Raw genomic sequence first — 22,641 nt, forward strand, 5'->3', positions numbered from 1 at the left:
TTAGACAGTATTGACATAATTGCAATTAACTCTGATTTCACCTTCATTAGGCCTAGTCAGAACATGAACATTCCCAAGCTTCACCATTGACACTGAAAACTGGCTAGTGAAAAGGAAAGGCTGTGTTGCAAATGCTTCAACAAATGGAGCAGTCCTTGCATCTGAAAACAGTGATTGATCTGTTGACAACAACCCCACTTTCCTCATAAGGTTAGTGTAATAGGTTGTGTCAAAAGTCCTAGGGGTTATGACATCAAGGTGCACCAAATCCATCACCCTTTTGCACCTTTTGCACCCTTTTGCACCAAATCCATGTGATCCTATTTTCAAACCAGAAGTAAGTTTCGGTCCCAACAACATTACAGTTATTACGACCATCTTATAAAGATGGTCCTGTGATAGATCATATTCTACCTCAAATTGTCATCTTATCCTTATATACTTTAATTCTCGTCTAATCATAAGTGATCATGTATGGTAAGATTGTGACTTAATAATAATTATTTTAAAAGTCATATCTAAAATTATTTGTAATTAGATTACAGTGCAAAAGGATTTATAATGAGAATGTATTTTAGATGCTGGATTTCAACCATGTTTGGCTACAACAGTCAAAATGATCCAAATCAAATAGGAATATTTATCTCCAAATAAACACAAAACACTCTATTTTTTCTAATGGTCCATCATATGTATCAAATGACACCTAGCAAATTAAAGTGATCCGTGATGCATGAATCAAGATGCATGTGGCCAATTCAAGTGTACCTTATTCCAAGTAAGCAAGAAACAAGCATAGGAAACACATTGCCAAATTTAAAGAGAGATTGAGATATGTGATTACCCTAACAGCACAGTCATGGAAATGAAGGCGTATGATGGCAGGGGCCAATGTAGGGTCCTTCTTAACCCAAGCTGCAACCTTTTGTGAGATGATGCCTTCAGTATCAGGACATGTTGTGTGATAGTGACCAATGGACAGCAAGGCCTCAGGGGGCAATAAGGGCTTGAATGATTTCTTAGGCACATTTCCTAGTGTAGAAAGACCATAAATGATGCTTAGCTCCAAAGGGACCAAAAGAAGGAAAAGGGTAAGGTAGTGGAGCCTCATGTTTCATCAGCAATGCCAGAATATTGTATTGGTATGTTTTTTATGCATTAATGTGAGAGAGTGATGCATGTATTTAAGGTTGGGGGTTTGATGAAAACGTGGTAGGCACTACTACTACTACTCTATTGGCTTTAAGGTTGACATGTATGCCAACGCGTTGATATGGCCCTTTGGTGGTGTTATTACTTTGTTTATAGTTAGCAGGTGTTTTACTTGGTGCAGAACTAGGCAGACATTGAGGTCTCGTAAGACAACCGGCTTGGGTTTTATATTTTGATTGATAGAAATAGAAATATAATTTTAATATACTCTTAAGGAATCATATTAAACGATTAAATCAACTTGTATGAGATTATTTTAATTTAACAAATGGTTTTAATTTTGAGTTTTACAAATATAGCGATATTAAATACTCGTAAAGAGAGTTGTGCAAGCTATAATGATTATCTGAACACATCAAAAAATTTACTTAACAAATATCATGTATTTTTTTAAGTAAGTATTATAATAATAATAATATAAAAAGTGGTCGAGTGCATCTACATACGTGTACCCATACCACCTACCTGGTAACTATGGGTAGAAACTTGAGTAACAGTCTTGTGCCCAAATTGTGGATTATCAAACATCCAAAATGGATTTTCTGTTGTTTTTTTTCAGTTATTGGTAGTTTCTTTTGTATTTTAGGGAAGCTCTTAGTAGTTAATATGTACTATAGGTCAGTGAGGGTCTAAAATGTTGAAGTAAAAATTAAATGTATTGATGACAAAGAGCCAATATCAAATTAAAAAAATGGAACTAAAAGTTAATAATCCCATTGATTAAATATTTCTCTTAAAAAAATAGAAGAATATTTTACTTTAGCATGAAAGGTTAGTTCTCTTCCGGGTAACATTTTATAGTGCTGTTGACTGTTGAATGTTTGATGAATGAGCTCAAACAATTCTTGCATTTATATTTGCAATCAGCAACAAGACAGTGAATAGTCACCTAATTTAGAATGGAAGAAAACATAATAGTATATAATTACAAGATACGACTACATGTTTCAATCAAAATCGGTGATAAATTATTAAAAAAAACATAATGAAAAAAATTATACACTAGAACAGTGATTGCATCCCAGTATTCAGTTCAACAGGAACAAGGATTTAATATTTAGCACGTACCTGAAGCTATTCTGTAGGCACAACTGAGCATGCTGCTAATTTAAATAAAACAAAAAAGTAGAAACAAATGAACCAAGACCTGCAACTACTATAGATATTTATCTTTTGTTGATTACATATTATAAGAAGTCAATGACATAGAAAACAGATATCTGATTTCAGCAAACTTAACAGTAACAAAACCAATCCATCAAGGAAACTACTTATTTTCTTCCTCTACCTATACCAAAACGTGTATGTTATGTGGATAGTTTTAAACTCAGTGAAAGAAGTTACTAGTGGTGTTGATTTCATCTCAGAAGAGCAATTGTGAAAATTAAAATCTTAAAGGATATTTAATTGTGCCCTCAGTCTAATGAAAAATAAATAAATAGTATCTATTTACATGTGAATCAGTGGATAATAACAAGTCGTATATTAATACAAATTCGGATTGAAACAATCGTCCATTTATTAAAATTCAGCCAAGTCATTTGACAAGTACCATCCATATCCGGAGAAAAGTTAAAAATTGAAGAGTGTTCTTACAATTTTCCCTTAATGAAGAGGCTATGATCCTACACCAAGCACACATACACAAGAAACTATGGCTCTTTTCAACTGAGTGACCAAGATCAAATCCTTAAAAGAAATGAAATAATAAACAAGATTTTTCCCTTTCATTTGTCCCCAAGGAAATTCATTTATCTCATTCTTGAATTAACTACCTGAGCATTTGCAAGAACTGCATGAAAAACTTTTGAGTCAGACGTTTGCACCACACAGAATTACAAAATCCTAAAAACTGGTGCCAAAAATGTTAGCTATTTAACTAAGATGCTGAACTGGAAGATCTTTGCTTGCTTCAACTAAAAATGGAATTGGCTTCGTTGGGGCGGGCAACCGACCAATGCTATCAACTTTGTCCTTTTGCTTAGGAGGAGGTCTAGCTGCTCGAGGCAATAATCTTCCTTTCTTTTCAAACCACTCAGGCTTCACCAGTGCCTTCAAGCCCAACTTATTGTAATACACCCTTCTCACAGACCCACCAGCTGCTTCAACTGCTTCCTTAGCCCTAACAGTAACCCTCGATACCTGTAAAATCACTGTTAAACTTAAACTACATTCCTGCTTTATACCAAAAGAGTTTGAGACAATATATGGTATTTAAAATTAAACAAGACCAATTTTGCGTCCCTTTTTCTATTGACAAACAAAAGCATAATATGGAAACATAAATCTCAAACTGTTTGTTTGTTTATCTGAAAGTACAAGAAAAAAATGCCAAAAGGTTAAAGATAGCATATAAACTTTGAATATACAAGTATAATACAAACTTAATTTATAACAAATTCCAAGTTAGATGCCCTACAACCATTGTACCATTCTAATTGCCAAGGTCAAAACCTGGCTACCCCCAATTCTTCTCACTTATGCTGCCAATGGAGAAAGGAGAGAGCAGACTTTCAAGCCAAACATCCAAGGAAATCATAAACTATTTAGCAAAAATAACAATGATGATTAAAAAGTGTTAAGAAAAGCATTTTCAACAACGTAAGAATCAAAAAGCATGATTATGATCCTCCAAACGCATATAGACTTCAAATCAAGTCTACCTCTAGATGAATTGGCCACTTGATCTGCTCAGAACCACGCCCCATCAATCTTACTCCATCTTTCATTTGCTTCCCTAGTACCCCTGCATCCTATGGTATGACCAGAAAAATGAGAGGAAGCACATGAAGCAAAAATATTTCCAGAAGAAGTGAGGTAACAGTCATTAAACCTTTAGTGTTTTCATTGTAATCAGTTCAGAAGAATCTATCTTCCCAGCATTAATAAACTTTGCAATTTTCCCCAAACCTATTGGCTGCAGAAAAAGATGCGTATGAAATTTAACAATATAGACATATTAATGGCTAATCAATTAAGGGTTCCATATATTAAAATATGAACAAATAAAATAAAATTAATATCAAACGAATAAAAATGACCTACTTGATGCTCATAAATCCAAAGTTAACTCCAATGTTCACATCATACCTTACTACATGAACATCAGCAATCACATACAAGCAGTTAAGATATACTAGGGATAAATCTCTTGAATAAATAAACTACAAACGTTGAAAAACATATGATGCCAGTGATCACAATACTTTTAGTGCAAATCATGCATGGGAAATGTCATATGGAAAACAGAGGTTCATATCAATTGAAACCAACTTAGCCACTCAGTCATATATATTCACAGAAGGTTTCAGAGTCTTAAAGAAAATACATATCAGACAAATTATTTCTTGTAATAAAAAATAAAACAAAATCCGCATTAAGCATGGCACTTTACTCTAGCTTTGGAAGAAGGATGTCAAATGCTTCCCACTTAATATTTCATTTTTTTAAGTGGGAGAAAATGCAGAAAAAGAAACTAATAATGATGGCAAGAGATTGATCTTATACACAGACACAGTCACACAAAGGTTTGGTTAAACTTTCAACAAGATAACTGCCTCAAGGCTCTTAGATCATCCTTTTGATTGTGATATTTGAAAATTGCATCTATGTAATGGATCATACTCTGAAAGACGACTTCTGTATAACCCCATGACTAGTGGTATTTGGTAGCTCCAACTACTTGAGATGAAATAAAGCTGGAACTACACAATGTGTGTTTGGATTGCATTCAAAATCATGGTGGAGCATGGTGAGGTGGGTCAAACTTGATACAACAACAACAACAACAACAACAACGCCTTATCCCACTAGGTGGGGTCGGCTACATGGATCAACTTCCGCCATAATGTTCTATCAAGTACCATACTTCTATCCAAATCATTAAGTTCGAGATCCTTTTTGATAACCTCTCTTATAGTCTTTTTGGGTCTTCCTCTGCCTCGAATTGTTTGCCTTCTCTCCATCTGGTCTACTCTCCTCACTACAGAGTCTACCGGTCTTCTCTCTACATGCCCAAACCACCTAAGTCTATTTTCCACCATCTTCTCTACAATAGGCGCTACTCCAACCCTCTCTCTAATAGCTTCATTTCTAATTTTATCCTGTCGAGTCTTACCACACATCCACCGCAACATCCTCATAACACCCCCGATGCTTTTCTCCATTTCATCCATCCTGCTTGAATGCGATGATTCACATAATCCTGCCTAGGTTAGCTTTGCTATTCTTAGCCGGTCCCAAGCCCGGATAAAAGGAGAGGGTTGTGTTAGGCTTTCGACAGCCAACGTAAAACTTTGTCGAATCTCTACGACATGGATCAATTACGTGGGTCAAACTTGATTTTGACCAAAAATTTGCATGCTTGGTTAACTTTGTAGAATCAATCATGGTGAAAAAAACCATGGTGGAGTTGAAGTAGAAGTAGCTTCTACTTCTACCAAAATCAATTCTAGGTAGCTTTTGTCTAATTTACCCTCATATCAATGCCCTCATTTGTATGTTTATTATTTATTGATTAAAAATATATAATTAAAAGTCTTGGTATATTTATTTAATTTTGAATGCATGTTGTCTAATTTATCCTCACACTCATACCCATAATAGTGTGATAAATCATATTAAAAAAATGAAACCAAAAAAATATTAAAAAAGAAAAGAAAAGATTGTTTATCCTCTTTGACAAAAAATTTACCCTCTCACCCATACCCCTAATATTGTTTATACTTTGATGCTTATGTTAAGTTAATATTTTTGTTATCTATTTTATCCAATTTTAATGTTTTATAAGGAATGTGGATCTATTGCAAAAGATAGCATATTTTAAACATATTGTCTTAAATTTAATTATGTGTATTTAATTTTAATTATATATGTAATATATAACTAATTATAATAGAAGAGTGTACATAGACAACCAAACCCATTTTGGTCATTAAACCCTCAAAATCAATTTTGATTCAAAGTATCCAAACAATATTCTCTTAAAAAATCACTTTTTTGATATATGTTATCCAAACAAGAATGGCATCATTTCATTATCAATTCTGACCATAATCAATTCTCTAAAATCAATTTCATTCAAAATCAATCTTGCTACCACCAATCCAAATACACACAGTGAAAGGACATCCAATATTCAAGATGGCAATAGTAGTAACTCACTAACTCAGAGAAGATGCAACAAATCTAGTTAAACACTAACAAAATGGTTGAGATCAGACAAAAAAATGTCTCTTTTTATTTTGCTCCATTATTCAGCAAGTATATAGGGAAAGAAAGTATTTTTAGCAACAAAAATGACCTTGATAAAGTACATTTGGTCCATGAGTGGATTTTATCAGGTTCAATAATTTCCCCTGATGCATAGAAAATCTAGGTAGCTTTGGTAATAGTCCAAGTTTAATACTTCAGAATTGAAACTGTATATTTTTTTTCAACACACCAAAAGAAAGACTGCACTTTTGGTTTTCCTTATGTCCCAATGCATTAAAACAAAAACAAATCTTCAAATATAAACATGAAATCATACCTGAAAAGTGAGGCTAAATGGGTTCTTGAACCCACGTTTGGGTAGTCTTCGGCGAAGAGGGGTCTGGCCTCCTTCAAACCCCAATTTTATACCTTTTCTGGCTCTCTGACCCTTGTGACCCCTCCCTGCAGTCTTGCCCTTTCCAGACCCAATCCCACGCCCCTTCCTCGTCGGCTGTTTTCTGGGAACCTTATCTCTCAGATCATTCAAGCTCAGAAGACTGTAAGCTCTAAAACCTTGAAAATCCGGGAATGCATTTGGACTAATTATTCGGTAAGCACTGGGAGAGTGACGGAGCTGAAAGGGGTGAGATTGGATAGATGGGTATCTGAGAATGGGTTTGCTATGATTTGACCTTCTGATGATTGACGTTGAGAGAACAGATAGCCTTCGTCTGAGCATTTTTATCCTGCTCTAATCTTTCACTAACAAAGAAGTGCTAATTTCCAATGATAACAGCTTCAAACCTTACAAGAACCAAAATAGAACAAAAAGGTGTGTTACAAATCGCACTACAAGAAAAGACACACAATCATTACAAATCCAAATAAAACCAAATCACATGGAACCCAAGCTACCAATCAAAAGAAAGCGCGTACTATATACCAAATTCTAATGCCAAAAACATGAAACTGGCCTTTTATTACAACCAACAATCAAATAACCTTTAAACATGCAACACAAACACAAACCCAGTGAATGCATCCACAAAATCGCACACACCAAAAGGCAAGACGGGGAAAGGGTCAGTTCACTAACTTCGGCAATAAACCAATAACCACCATACGCATTGATTATAGCTAAACATTTTAGCTATCAACAAAACAAACAAACCACGTCAGAATTCTCACTGGGACAATAATCCATTGCACGTGGCAATCAAGCATTTTATCAAACAGCTGGTGACCAAAACAATTTTTTTATAAAAAAAAAAATCCTTATCAGATGAATCCATCTAAACAAATTCCGTTTTCAAAGGAATCAAAATGAGCGCAAAGCAGAAAATAACGGGGTTATAAGAAAGCCCATTTTTGCTTTCAAAACGCTCTGTTGATCAACACCGAAGATTTTAGCAATGGGGGTTGTGAAAAAGTGAGATCACCCTTTTACCTAGTCTTGTGAGGAACGGTGAAAAAAAGCTTGAATGAGCTTCAATGGCGGTAATGCCCGCCGGCGGAGGCTGCGTCCACAGTGCAAGAGGTTTCTTCAGTTCAGAGAATGTGGTGGAACTGAAAATTTCTAATGAAAAACGTTGTGGCCTCTGCAACACGACCTCGTTTTGCTCCCCTGTCATCAGTGCCAAAGTTTATTTTTTAAACATAATAACGCGACCTCGTTTACGAGGTTAATTAAGTTTTCCCTGTCGATTTTTTTTACATTTTCAGTTTTATCTCCTCTACAAAATTCACTTAGTTTTTTGTATTTTTATTGCTAATAATTAGTCTTTAAAGGCATTAAATGGATAATAAAAAGATAAAAAAAAAATTAACCTCTCCTAAACTAATTACGAGCTATAAAAATAAATAATAAAAGAGCAAGAAATTAATCTCAAATGGACTAATTATAAACAATAAAAATAAATAAGAGACAAAAAATTAACACTAATTTTCAGAGTAACCAAAACATAAAATGAAATTCAATAGGCACTTGAAATTTAAATGGAAACTAAATTTCTTGTTCTACCAAATAACATTATAAAACTAAAGTTCCTGCATAATTCGTTATATTAAAAAAATATTTTAAATAAATAATACATGATGAACTCAAAATAAATAAATAGTACAATGTTATTTTACATTATTACAAACTGTCATGTATAATATATTGTTGAATTTAATTTTTTATTCATTATTAATAAAAAAAATGCATTATTAATTAACCAAAAAATTTATTGTTAATTTGTGATTTAATAATAATAATTTTAAGGACTCAATGTAAATCATAAAACCGATCCAAGGAGTGAAGTAAGACTTCAATGCTTGGGGTTAGAGTACTTACCAGATCATCCATCTTTCCCATGGTTAGAGCATTTCCTTGCTAAAATGGGTGTACCTGAAACTTTCCTCAATGGCCATGATTGTGACATGCTTGAAAAACTATCCAGAATGTTACATGACTCAATACTACATTGTCGTGGTGGGATTCAGACAAATTGTTTTTGCATCTTTGCCATGGTATTGAATTCTCGTTGTTCTTACAACATAGTGAATACCATATGCTACTTTCGTGGTAATTTGGAATGGTTTGTTCAAAGTGGTACATAAATCATTACAATGTTCTTTGATGGCTGAGCGGGTAATCAGTGACAAATCCACATATCAATGAGAGTTGCACTAGCACCCCCTCACTTTTAAATAAAAATTACAAATAAATATCTTAATGATGTATACTTTGTCTCCTCTAATTTTATATATTTGAATCTTTTATCCTTAATTATTTTACTTATTTTATAATAATTATTATTAATTTTATTTTTTAATTACATTGTCTCTTGACTTAGAGTCCTAGATCCGTCACCGTGGATAATTGACCATTACGTGTGATGAAGGAAACAATTGATTCATTTACATTTTGATCCAACACACATCATATAGTTATCCAGGATATTCTTGAGCACACTAACCCAATCTTGGTCTAGAAGTGCAAGGATATTTTAGACTCCAAATAATGATTCAGCAACGCTGCAATGGTCACCAAGTCTGCCAGTAATTAACCAAGAACCATGATTCAATAATAAACCTTAAAACTATGATTGCATTTTTATTGATATAAATGTTCAACCAACCACACAAGAAGCATAGGAACCGATTGCATTTTTATTGACATAAATGTTCAATCAACCACTCAAGAAGCACAGGCCAATTACAAAGAACTAGACAACAACATTGTACAAATTCAATTTACAAAGAAAAATGTAAAAGAAAACAAAATCTCAAACCATATAAATTTCTTACAAAGGCTACAAAGAGAAAGCCCAGAACAACATTGCAAACTGAAACACAACACCTTCACCAAACAACATACTTTCTTGGACGATAAATGTTGAAATTGAAACTTCTAAGATTTGCAGCAAACAAAACGACCAATTCCTTTTGGAGCAACCCCTTCACCATCCTCTTCAAAAATCTGCACCTCCTTCTTGTGCTTCTTCAGGGTCTCACTCTCATCCTTAGGCACTGTTACTGTCAACACCCCATCACACATTGAAGCTCTGACACCATCAACCTTGGAATTCTCAGGCAACCTAAACTCCCTAGAGACCACGCCACTGCTCCTTCTCTCCCTGCAATGCCATTTCAGCTTTGTCTTCTCTTCTTGTTCTTCTTGTTCTGCTTTTTTCTCTGCTTTGATGCAGAGCACTCTGTTTTCTTTCACTCCAAGCTTCACATCCTCTTTGGCGAACCCGGGAAGATCGATTTCGAACACATGGGCGTCAAGGGTTTCCTTCCAATCCATTTGGGTGTATGCTCCGAGATCCAATGATTCTGAATTTCCACCGAGTAAGGCTCGGAAATGGTCGAAGGGGTCGCTCTGGTTCAACAACAGGGGTGCAAACAGAGACATGTTTCCTCTGTTTTCGGATATTGAATTGGATATTTTAATGAGTTGGTTTTGTAGGGAGTTTTTTTTTTGTTTTTTTTTTTATCTCGTTTCTTTGTATTGGTTCTCTTGTTTTTCTCTGTGGAATTTGGTGTGTGAAGAAGTGTATATATAAAGTGTGCGTTACAGTTTCTTGAAAATTCTGGATTTGAATAGACCTTTATTATATGACTTTATCAATATGGGAATCTTTTCATTGCCACAATGATATTGCCTTTTTCTGTGTCTTTGGTAAGTCAATTGCCAACGTTGGAGAAGTGTCTCGTAACCACCAGAAACATTGCAAATGGAAACTTTAAAATTTAAACTAATTTTGGCAACATTTATATGAAGATAAGTGCATATTTTTCGTCACTTAATTTAATAGAGTATCTGATTCTTTTGAATCCTATCATTATGCTTTTCAATTTAGTTCCAATTTACCTATAACGTATTTTTTTGTATATAGTAGTACTTAATTATAATTTGTAATATAAGATAAAGTTATTGATTTTTGTAATAAGTATTTTAAAAATTACACTTGAAATAATTTTTAATTAATTAACAAATGTATTAAATTAAGTATTGTACTTATAACGTATTTTTTGTTTTCTTTTACTTTCCTAAACTTGTTGACTTTATCTTAATTACTAGCAAAATTAGAAACTCTTTTTTTTATTAGCAAAATTAGAAACTTTAACAAAGCTTATTAACATAGCACCAATGAGCACAAGTTGATAATAATTATTATTTCATTCAACTAAAATATCCTGGTATCTATTTAAAATATGTTGCAGTGTTAATCGAAAACTGATGATGAATAATTGTTTCAACTACTAGTTCTTTTTTTGTTTTTTCAACTAAACTAAAAACATTTTTTATAAAATAAAACTCGAAAATAGTTAAGAAAATTTTAATTTTCAAAAACTCAGAATAAAATGAATGGGAAAGTTAAAATAAAATTAAAGATTTGAAAATTGCTTCTTTTATTTCACCTAAATTTAGCTAACTAAGATAGTTATTATGTGTTCAATATAGAAGTTAAATAAGAAGTTTTTTTAATTTAATAAAATATATTATGTTTTAATTCAGGTTAATGTGGGAATTGTCTCAACTCTCAATGATGAAAATGTAAATTTGAATATATAAAAATAGCTCATACTGAGAAATTGCTTAGTCTTCATGTTTTTGCTTTAATAAAATATATTATGTTTTTGCTTTAACAGTATATATCAACCAATATAATATAAAATATATATTATATGACATAAAATAGATATCAGAAAATATCATTGTGCATAAATTTTCATGAAAAAAAATCAACAAAACCTCTTTTATGTTCAAAATAATTAAAAAAAATATAGGATTAAATAGTTAAAGAGATATTACCTATGTTCCAATTATCCTCATTCTCAACATTTATTATGTGCAAATTATTCCTAAATCCATTTATCTATGATTTATAATAATAATAGACAAAGAAAATACAATTTTTGGTAACCGCTTTGATCTACCACGATGTTTATCAGCCTCATTCTGCTTTTTGTTAATTACATACTCTCCCACTTAAAGTAATAATATTTTTGGATTTAAAAATCTACCAATTACTTAATTAAACTCCCAAATTTTTTAATATATTATTTCTTAACCTGGTTTGACATCCTTATAAGAGAAATTACAATTTTATTTATTTATAATATGACATGTATATTAATTTTAATTGATTTTTATTAACTACATATATACATTAATATATGTCAAATTTAACACATTAAAAATGTAAAGACACAATAAAAATACACACACAGTAGATCAAACAAGCTAAACGAGCGTGTAAGGATAATTAGTGATTGTTTTTCCAAAAGAAAAAGGGGTGATGCTAGGTGCACCCGGCAATAATAATGGTGCACCCAATATTTAATTTGAAAGGTCAAAAATACCCCTCACCTTAATTTAAAACATTTTGGTGCACCCATCCACCATTTCACACTTTCCATACATGAACTTGCCTCCATTTGCGCCACCATTATTCTTCTTCCCTATGTTTGTACTGTCGTGTCATTTTTGTTGGCCTTCGGAGCTTCTTCTCCTCCGCTAATGTCGGCATTGAAGACGTGCATTGAACGGGCTACTCCACCGTTGAGGTAAGCTTCTTCTCCCCGTTAATGGTTGTCACTTCCATTCTTGGTTTTGTCTTTCGTACAGATGTAGTTGATCCGCATTAGAAGTAGGAAATAGGTTTATGCATATGGATCAAGTAGGAATTAGGTTTGTGCATATGGATCTAGTTGATCCGTATAAGGTTTAAGGATCAACTTAATCCGTAAGCCTCATACAGATCAAGTTGATCCGTATGAGACTTAAGGATCAACTTGATCCATATGACCCTTTTTTAATTAAAAAAATGTTAAATAGGTATTTAATTTTTGAAAAAAAAATTATTAGGGTTTATGGTTACTGTTAAGGGTTTAGGGTGAAGTAGAATACGAATGAATATTCAAAAGTTTGGTTTCTATTGTATTGTATTTGAATTCTTTGAACAAGTTGATATTGCTTTGAAATTTGGTTAGTTTGTATTACTTTTTACTTCAATGGATACGACGGTGTTGTTACATGTTTAAATAAGCGAATACCTTAAGCCAAATGACTTTAAAGAAATGTCAATCTTTTTACCTTTTTAATTCCTTATCCTATAAGTAGTTATGGAGAATTTGATTGAGATACCTAAACTAAATGTGTAGCAGATACTTTAGATAAGTATTTAGCCTATTAATTATATTGTGATGAATTTGTGTGGTTTAGTAATGGAATGAATATCTTACCAAAATGTTAGTAGTCATATGTTATTTGTATTTATACATTTTGTAGATGTTTAGAAATTGGAACTCATTTATACTTTGGTGATTGGAATTGGAACTCATTTATACTTTGGTTTCCAATTTCTTTGTACTTTCTTCAATATTGCTAACATTTATATAGGCATGATATAATCACTGGTCTTTAAAATAAGAAAAAGTACGTCATCATCTTGGGGTAAATGATTGTGTTGATATAGTTTTTATTTTGGGTGCTGGGTCAGTGATTGATATATTTGTTATATTGCACCAGATGCAGTTGAAATTGAAATTTTAGAATGATTCAAACAGGATTCTCAATCGTGTCTTGAAAATCTAAGAGAATCACACAAATGTTGAAGTTCTTTGAATGAGTCTCAATCATTAGAGAGAATCCTGGGCTTTTCTATTGCCTTCACAAGTGCTGGTGTTCAATCAAAGTATGAATTCCCTTGTCACTGAGAATCAAACTTTGAAGCACATAAACATGAAACTTACGGCAAGAAATCTAAAGATCCCATTTTTTTGCTCTATTTCTAGGTTGTTACGCGGATGAACATTTTAGCGTTTCTGATGAAGCTCCGTATATATCTATTTTTCCTGAACCTGCAATCAATTAATTAACAACAGTGGAATTTTTTTATAATAATAACAGTGGAAACAAGGTATCTTCTTTAGTTTAATATATCAGTAAATCACGTCATTGTTTTTGATAGAATATATGAGTTAGGTCTCTCATATTATACACTCTAAGATACTATTAGAGTAGGTTCTAATCACGCTTCCGCTAGCTCTCGCTTGTGGTGACAAGCATCCACCATTTTGTTATTCACGCATCAAGTCCATGCTTGACGTGAGGGGGTGTGTTGAAAATAATCTAAATCTCACATCGATTAAAAGTAATCTCACATTAGAATATATAAATGAGGAGCAATTTTCACCTCTTGAGTTAGTTTTTGATATTGAGTTAGGTCTCTCACACTCTACGAGTTTTCTTATAGTGTCTTTAGATAGTATCCTAAGAATCAATTCTATTCTTTAAAATCATGGTGGAAACAACTATTTGTTGTTTTGCTTTTACCATGACAAAATAATTGGTTATTTTCACCATGAATCTAATTCCAACAACTATTAATTTTCCAAATTAAACCAAATGGGTTTCTTGTATTCACGTTTTGAATCTAATGACAATCTTGTGTAATAACTAAAATTTTTTTATAAAAAAATATAAAATTACGGGAGTAACTCCATTACATTCAAGTCAGTCAATCGTGTGTGTCTTCATCTTTCCTAAACCCATTACGGTTTGCTCTGCCCATCTTCCTCCATAAACTCGTTCTTGATGGCTCTGGTAAAAATTGTGTTTTCCACACTTGTATACACTACAAACCGAAAATTCAATTTAAAGTTTGTTGTATTGCATTCGTTCTACACTAGGAATGTTCCAAACTTTATCGTATGTACCAATCACTTGCCTTAATTTAATTTTACACTTTCAATAACTTGCTGTTTGATAGGTCCTTGTTTCATACATTCTCAGAAAAAGTTATGTTACTTTTAGGGGAAAAGTTGAATATCGAATTGAATATGTCCCAACACCATGAGTCACCGAAGCTGACAAAAACAATAAAAGAAGGTATGCAAAAGTTTTCCGTAATTTACTGCTACAAAGTGCTTATTTCAATTTCAGGAATATAGTCAAGAAATTAAGACAAGTGCCAAATGTGCCATAAAAGAGTGAAAGAGAGTTCTACGGGTGAATACTTTGATTTTTCTAATGAAATATTTTATTTGTTTGACCTCATCTTCTTCGGATTAAATTTAATTAGTCATATATGATTATGCTGTTTCCAATTTTTATTAGCTTGCTTGCTTTGTTGGTGACGGAATGGATTTAGATTTTACCAATTGATAATTATATAATATTGATGCAAGTTTGCCATTCGATTGATTAAGAATATTTTTTACTACTATACAGGTCTAGATATATATGATAAATGAACATGGAGATTCTACCAATGTCAGTGCTAACAATAGACTCCATAGTGCTTTTGATGTTGATCCTTTCAATAAGGACTACCATTAGATCCCCCTCTAGAGTTCTTCGAAGGAATGGAGTTTGCATCACTTGAAGGCACAACGAATCACTACACAAGGTACGCAGGGTCGTATTGTTAAATCAAGAACAAATGGCATGATAATTGGCTAAGAGATCCATTTATTTCAAAAGAGGGATCTTGGCCACAAAAATTATGCAAAGAGGAAAAATAGTAACCTTGCTGTGCATGATGAAACAAGGATAGGATGCAAGGCAATGGTATATTTAAAGAAAAAAGAAGATGGGTGGATTATTTCTAGATTTATAAAAGACCATAATCATGTGCTATTTTCCCCAAGAAGTTCAAAGTTTCTTTGAGTGCATAGAAAGAAAAGTAAAGAGCATATTAAACTCATTGGTGTGCTGCATGATTCCGGTTTGTGTACTTGTAAAATAACATCTGTCTTCTTTTATGAAAGTGGAAATGCTGATAATGTGGGATTTAGCCAACAAGATCTTATTAATTACTTAACTGGAAAGAGACAAAAGCAACTACAAAAAGGGATGCTCAGTTGATGTTATCATATTTTAGGAATTGTCAATTGAAGAATCCTGGATTTTTTAATGCATTTTAAATGGATGTTGATGGACAATTAGCAAATTGTTTTTGGGTTGATTCAAGGTCTAGAATGGCATACAAATAATTTTGGTGATGTAGAGACTTTTGATCCAACATACTTGACAAATAAATACAAAATGCCATTTGTTTCATTCACTTGAGTTAATCATCATCAACAATCCATTTGTTTTGGTTGTGGTATGGTAGGGGTTGAAACTGAAAAGAGTTTTGTTTGGTTGTTAAGTACTTGGTTAGAAGCAATTTTAGGGGCGTATCCTAAAACTGTTATCACAGACCAAGATACTGCTTTCACTAATGTAATTTCAATTGTGTTTCCTACGGTTAATCATCACTATTGCATGTGACACATTGAGAAAAAAGTCCTAAGTATTTGAATTATATTTATCATGAGCATAGTGAATTTAAAAGTCAATTTGGGAAGTATATTCACCAATCTATCCCCGTTGAAGAATTTGAATCTGATTGGGGAGCAATGATTGATAAATATAGGCTACAAGATAATAAGTGATTAGAAAAGATATACTCTATTCATACAAATGTCTAAATTTTTGTGTTGGAATGTCCATCACACAAAGAAGTGAAACCATGAATAAATTCTTTAAGGAATTTTTAAATTCAAGTACTCCACCGAACAAGTTTGTGATACAATATGAGAAGACTTTTGATGCACGTTATAACATGGAAAGAGATAAGACTTTCAAAATAGTGAATTCAAAACCATTAATGCAAACTTGTTATGCTATGGAAGAAAAAGCTTCAAAATTTTATATGAGAATTGTTCAAAATATTTCAAGAAGAATTGATTGTCTCTCAGTTGTTTGTTGCAAACAAGATTAAATTGTCCATTGAAGTCTCCAGATACAAGGTTCATGAAATTTATAAAGAGAAGTCTAACTATTATGTGACTTTTCATGCCATATTTCAAAAGAAGCAAGTTGTAGTTGTCACATGTTTAAATTTTTGGGGTATTCTTTGTAGACATGTGCTAAATGTATTCCTAAAGAAAAAGGTTTTTCTCTCCCTGCACAATATATTCTAAGTCGATGGACCATTAATGCTAAGAAGGAAAAGGCTAAAGGATTGGCAAGTGAAGATTTCCATGAAGACAACAATGAAGCTTCTGGTATTTTATTGTTTAATAGTGTTATGGTTGAATCTCTTGAACTATATGAAAAAGCATCAAGATAAAAAAAAACATCATGATGTTGCAATTGAAGGTATACAAGAGCTAATGAGAAGGCTTGATCTATTGTAAGTTGAAGAATCAAAGGAAGACTTCAGTAATTCGATAAATCAAGTTATTCTAGAAGTCTCTAACACTATTATAACCTTGCATGATCCTCCCCTTGTGACAACTAAAGGGCGTCCACGAACTTTGAGAATGAAAGATGGTTTGAAATTACTCAAAAAAAGTTCCTCTACTTGTAGGTATTATAAGAAGAAAGGTCACAACAAACATAAATGCCCAAGTTTAAACCAAGCAAGGTATCTTCAAAAAACACATTACACATGCTTTGTATGACTGTGTTAAGTTTAATGTATGTTTTGGGTTTTCCGGTTTATTGTGTTAAGTTTAATGTATGACTCATCATGCTTTGTCGGTGTAATATTATTAACAGTTAATTTCCAAACTCTGACTTTGAAGCTTCTAGTTTGGTTGATTCAAAGGTAAAAATATTATCATTTTATTTGCAGATTTTTTATAGTTATTGTTTTATTCTAACAACACTGTTGTTACTACTTCACACCGTAAGAAATCAGGGAATCATAATAATCACTTCCAGTAAAGTCTCAAGATAATTCACAGCGACTTTACTTACTTTATGTTACAAGATATTATATCATAGCTTTTAGTTTTTTTCTTTTACTTTTAGTTAATGTCGTAGTACTATGTACTTATTTTTGGTTTTATATCGTACTTTGTTCTCGTTTTCATGAGTATTTTATGATTTGGGCACTTGATCTATTGCCATTTAAACTCCCATAATGCTGGACTCTATCACAGTGTCATCTTAGTCATGGAAGGCAAGAATCAATGGATATTCAGCTTCTTTTTATAAATGTACAAAACTAAGCCTTTGTTAACTATTTCAAGTGTTTGTGCTGATCTGTTTTTAAAGTTGATGAGGAGTGTTTAAATGTCATGAATTTCTCTGATTTGAGGTGCATAGGGATGAAAATTAACACAACAAGCAGTGTCACTTTGACAATTTTAATAACACCACTTTTTTTTAGCAATTTCATTTAGCAACGTTAGTGCAATACTAACAAGGGATATTGCTTGCTATGTCATTGAATCCTTCTGAAGATGTAACTGTTTACATTTTTATCCTAAAAGTCTACATGTCAAATGATAGATTTAAATGACTAAGAAATAAGTACTTGTTTCTAGAGCTTCATTTCATTCTTGCAAAACATTATTGAAGGAGGAGGACCAACAAACGATTTATGCAAAGACTGTAAAAATGAATCTGCTAGTTAATAATGGATTCTCCATTGATTACATTAATTTATTTTACCTTGTGAGTTAGTTTATAAGGATTTGATTCTTTCAAAACCATGAATATGCTAGCATGGGTTTGAAAAAGGAAGAACAGCAAACCAACTTCCAAGTGTTTTTGTGTTTATTCTCTATCTCTATACAAATGCTCCAAATATCCAGAGCTCAACTTGCACAAAGGGGGCAAAACTCAAGTTTATCAGAATAAGAAAAAATAAATTTTACTATATGATATTCGAAGATTTCCCCATAAGTTGCTTTATAATTTCCTACTCGGGTTGTTGTATCACAATTGAGCTCGTTATGTAAGTTCCAATTGGAGGATTTTTCCACTTGATATTTATTTGATCAGACCCCATATTCCCAAGGTTGGTCAAACTTTTCCCCAAGCCAAAAGTGTCATAGGCCTTGATAATTTCCTTCACCCGAGCTCTAAAAATTTTGCAGAGCCACTGCACATAGGTACTTTTGTTTTGGAAAATAAGGTTAATTCGAACTTCCCAGAAATTGTCAATTACAACAGCAAATATAGGCTCCAATTCACACCCTTTCTTTTTCCAATATTGATGTTGGAGCTCATCCACATGCCAAAACATTGGGAGAGAAAAATAAATTGATCCACCATACTCCTAGAGAGACGTGTCCAGATCTCTTTGGCTAGAAAGCAACCCCTTAGCACATGATTACTATTTTCCTTTTTTATAAATATTAATATTTTCCTCTGCATACCTACACAAAGGACAAAGAGTTTGTTGCCATATTCTAAAAGAACGAATTGAACACAAAACACACAGAAGCAAACTAACAGTTTTAATTTTTGTTGGAAAACTACCTTAATAATGTGTCTCCTACAAGGGAAAGAAATGGGTGAACAAACGCAGCGGATAAACAATAGGTGTGACCTCTTTCATAAAGCATTTTATCATCAAAGCTCCTTCTTATGTATGCCAGTCAACTGGTTCACAAGATCTTTTTCCCCAGACTTTATTAAGATATCAATTGCAGCATATTTGTGTGGAGGTCGTAGCAGAACTGATTTCTTAAGCATTATCTTGGCCAGCTTTGTGGCCTCCTTGAGGTGGCTTCTTTGACAAAGCCCAATTAAAAGAATAGAATAAATATCAGAGTCAATGGAAGACAAGCATCCCTTATTCTCAATTGCTTCAAGCAAGTAGAATCCATCCAATATCCGGTCCTTCATACAAAGCTCCTTTAGCAAGAGGCTAGATGCCAAAGTATCCAGTCTTGCATCACCAGCAAGCATTTCCTTGAAGAGCTTCACTGCTTCCTCCAGCTTTTTAATCCTCATCAAAGAAATCACAAGTGAACTGTAGAAATCACCATAGGAAACACCATGTTCCACCACAAATTTATCAAATAATCCATAAGCTTGTTCCACATGACCGCCAGCACAAAGGCTTTCAACCAAAGTAAAAACAGTAACATGATTTGCGTGGCACCCAAAAGCTTTCATCCTATCCAAAATATCCAATGCTTCCTTCCACTGGCCTCTCTTACAGAAACTTTGAATGACAGATGTATAAGTAACAACATTTGGAGTACAAACTCCACCTTTCTCCATTTCATCCAACAATTCCAATGCTCTTTCCATAGACCCAGACCTACAGAAGCCATCTAAAATGGCCGATAAAATCACTAAATTGGGGGAACATCCATGTAGTCTCATAACCTTAAGCACAGAGTAGGCCTCCTCAGATCGACCAGCGTTAGAGAATCCCTCAACTATTGCCATATACGTAATAAGATCAGGACAAAGGTCATTGGAACTCATCTCACTGGTCAACTTCAGAGCCGTTTCAATGTCACCCTTCTTGCAACACAACCTGATAACCAGATTATACATGACAGTGTCAGCGTGGAGGTTGAAAGTGTCCTCCATCTTCCTCAACACCCACAGAGCCATATCAGCAAGCCGAGCTTCTTTACAGAGCTTGAGCACCTCCCTAAACATGTTGACAGTGACTAAAGACCCTTCAGCCTCATAAGACTCGATAACGTCACGAATAATCTGGGGATTGTGATGAATCCGAAGCAAGTTCGAAGCTTTGGTGTACATGTAAGAACTGTGCCTGTAGCCAGACTGAAATCCTGCCCAGACGAAAAACCTGACACCCAATTGAGGTGGGCAGGTGTTGAGGACTTGGATGATAGATTGAGAGTCGAGCTTAGGCTTAACCATAGACAATGAATTCTCAACACTACCATTGCTTTGGTGGAGATGGGAACAGAGGATATCAACGAGGGTGGAGAAAGGAAGGGCTTTGGTTTTGGTTTTGAGTGTGTGGAAGGGTAAGAAAAGCCGAAAATTTACAATGTGGGGCATTGGGATAGAGAGTACTGAGTGAAGATGAATTGGACGAGGGTTTGGTTGCGTCAAAGTTTAAAAAGGATTGAGCTTGTGCAGCAGCCAGCAGCCTTCGTATCTATCTCAGTCTCCACCAACAGTCCAACGAACATGCCTTTCGTTTTTTCTTCTTAATTGGACGAGAGTTTGGTTGCGTCAAAGTTAAAACGGAGTTTTACAAATCGCACTACAAGAAAAGACACACAATCATTACAAATCCAAATAAAACCAAATCACATGGAACCCAAGCTACCAATCAAAAGAAAGCGCGTACTATATACCAAATTCTAATGCCAAAAACATGGAACTGGCCTTTTATTACAACCAACAATCAAATAACCTTTAAACATGCAACACAAACCCAGTGAATGCATCCACAAAATCGCACACACCAAAAGGCAAGATGGGGAAAGGGTCAGTTCACTAACTTAGGCAATAAACCAATAACCACATAAGCATTGATTATAGCTAAACATTTTAGCTATCAACAAAACAAACAACCCACGTCAGAATTCTCACCGGGACAATAATCCATTGCACGTGGCAATCAAGCATTTTATCAAACAGCTGGTGACCAAAACAATTTTTTTTAAAAAAAAATCCTTATCAGATGAATCCATCTAAACAAATTCCGTTTTCAAAGGAATCAAAACGAGTGCAAAGCAGAAAATAACGGGGTTATAAGAAAGCCCATTTTTGCTTTCAAAACGCTCTGTTAATCAACACCGAAGATTTTAGCAATGGGGGTTGTGAAAAAGTGAGATCACCCTTTTACCTAGTCTTGTGAGGAACGGTGAAAAAAAGCTTGAATGAGCTTCAATGGCGGTAATGCCCAACGGCGGAGGCTGCGTCCACAGCGCAAGAGGTTTCTTCAGTTCAGAGAATGTGGTGGAACTGAAAATTTCTAATGAAAAACGTTGTGGGCTCTGCAACACGACCTCGTTTTGCTCCCCTTAGTTTTTTATATTTTTACTGCTAATAATTAGTCTTTAAAGGGATTAAATGGATTATAAAAAGATTAAAAAAATTAACCTCTCCTAGACTAATTATGAGCTATAAAAATAAATCGAGGCAACAAATATAAATAATAAAAGAGCAAGAAATTAATCTCAAATGAAATAATTATAAACAATAAAAATAAATAAGAGACAAAAAAAATGAACACTAATTTTCAAAGTAACCAAAACATAAAATGAAATTCAATAAGCACTTAAAATTTATTTAACCACTTATGAAAACTAAATTTATTGTTCTACCAAATAACATTATAAAACTAAAGTTCCTGCATAATTTGTTATATTAAAAAAATATTTTGAATAAATAATACATGATGAACTCAAAATAAATAAATAGTATAATGCTATTTTACATTATTACAATTTGTCATATATGATATATTGTTGAATTTAATTTTTTATTCATTATTAATAAAAAATACATTATTAATTAACCAAAAAAATTATTGTTAATTTGTGATTTCATAATAACATTTATAAGGACTCAATGTAAATTGTAAAACTGATAAAAAAATTATAAGTCACAAAAATAAAAATTCTCAAAATTTGCATATGTTTTGTGTTTTAGCTCAGTTTTTGAATATTATTATAAAAACCAACTTAAACCACAAAATATAATCATATTGATTTTATTTAATTGAAGTTTAGTATTATGTAAAATTGCATCCTAAAATTGAAATTGATAATTATTTGAGAAGAATCCTTTTAACTTATTTTAAAAATATAAAGAACTAGATTGGAGCGTCTAAAACATAAAAAATAAACCAAATAAAAAACTAAAACATAAAGCACCAAATATATAATTTAGCCAAGTAAAAATTAATAAATTCAAACAATATTTTTTGGATAAATCACTATTTTGGTTTCTAGATGTGTAAATCAATGTTAATTTACTTCCTAAAATCAGTAATATTGCACTTTTTACAT

At 33.0% G+C, this 22,641-nt stretch overlaps 3 protein-coding genes and 1 pseudogene across 3 annotated transcripts; all 4 read right to left on the reverse strand.

The window, feature by feature from the left end:
• On the reverse strand, nt 1-1,111 carry LOC114386265 (peroxidase 7-like). The gene is made up of 2 exons (XM_028346228.1): nt 845-1,111; nt 1-393 (listed from the first exon to the last, which is right to left on the reverse strand). Exons 1-2 carry the CDS (start codon nt 1,109-1,111, stop codon nt 1-3), a joined length of 660 nt encoding a protein of 219 aa, XP_028202029.1.
• A 1,596-nt stretch (nt 1,112-2,707) lies between these two features.
• LOC114386470 (50S ribosomal protein L15-like) lies at nt 2,708-8,033 on the reverse strand. The gene is made up of 5 exons (XM_028346481.1): nt 7,853-8,033; nt 6,743-7,209; nt 4,046-4,129; nt 3,876-3,965; nt 2,708-3,354 (listed from the first exon to the last, which is right to left on the reverse strand). The coding sequence occupies exons 2-5, from the start codon at nt 7,142-7,144 to the stop codon at nt 3,088-3,090; spliced, it is 843 nt and encodes a 280-aa protein (XP_028202282.1). The 5' UTR covers nt 7,145-7,209; nt 7,853-8,033; the 3' UTR covers nt 2,708-3,087.
• A 1,505-nt stretch (nt 8,034-9,538) lies between these two features.
• LOC114385708 (16.9 kDa class I heat shock protein 1-like) lies at nt 9,539-10,426 on the reverse strand. The gene has a single exon (XM_028345747.1). The coding sequence runs from the start codon at nt 10,304-10,306 to the stop codon at nt 9,800-9,802; it is 507 nt and encodes a 168-aa protein (XP_028201548.1). The 5' UTR covers nt 10,307-10,426; the 3' UTR covers nt 9,539-9,799.
• Nucleotides 10,427-18,431: 8,005 nt separating this feature from the next.
• On the reverse strand, nt 18,432-21,655 carry LOC114386618 (annotated as a pseudogene).
• Between the last annotated feature and the right edge of the window lie 986 nt (nt 21,656-22,641).

The sequence above is a fragment of the Glycine soja genome, chromosome 15, assembly GCF_004193775.1.
Source record: "Glycine soja cultivar W05 chromosome 15, ASM419377v2, whole genome shotgun sequence".
Lineage (NCBI taxonomy): Eukaryota > Viridiplantae > Streptophyta > Magnoliopsida > Fabales > Fabaceae > Glycine > Glycine soja.

What these genes read in the sequence shown, in the direction of transcription:
- LOC114386265 (XM_028346228.1), bottom strand. Translation starts at nt 1,111, where the DNA reads ATGAGGCTCCACTACCTTACCCTTTTCCTTCTTTTGGTCCCTTTGGAG. An exon ending in TCCATGACTGTGCTGTTAGG is followed by an intron (nt 394 to 844) that starts GTAATCACATAT and finishes GATCTATCACAG; the next exon opens with GACCATCTTTATAAGATGGT.
- LOC114386470 (XM_028346481.1), bottom strand. Translation starts at nt 7,144, where the DNA reads ATGCTCAGACGAAGGCTATCTGTTCTCTCAACGTCAATCATCAGAAGG. An exon ending in CATTTAGCCTCACTTTTCAG is followed by an intron (nt 4,130 to 6,742) that starts GTATGATTTCAT and finishes CTTTTTCTGCAG; the next exon opens with CCAATAGGTTTGGGGAAAAT. An exon ending in TTACAATGAAAACACTAAAG is followed by an intron (nt 3,966 to 4,045) that starts GTTTAATGACTG and finishes GTCATACCATAG; the next exon opens with GATGCAGGGGTACTAGGGAA.
- LOC114385708 (XM_028345747.1), bottom strand. Translation starts at nt 10,306, where the DNA reads ATGTCTCTGTTTGCACCCCTGTTGTTGAACCAGAGCGACCCCTTCGAC.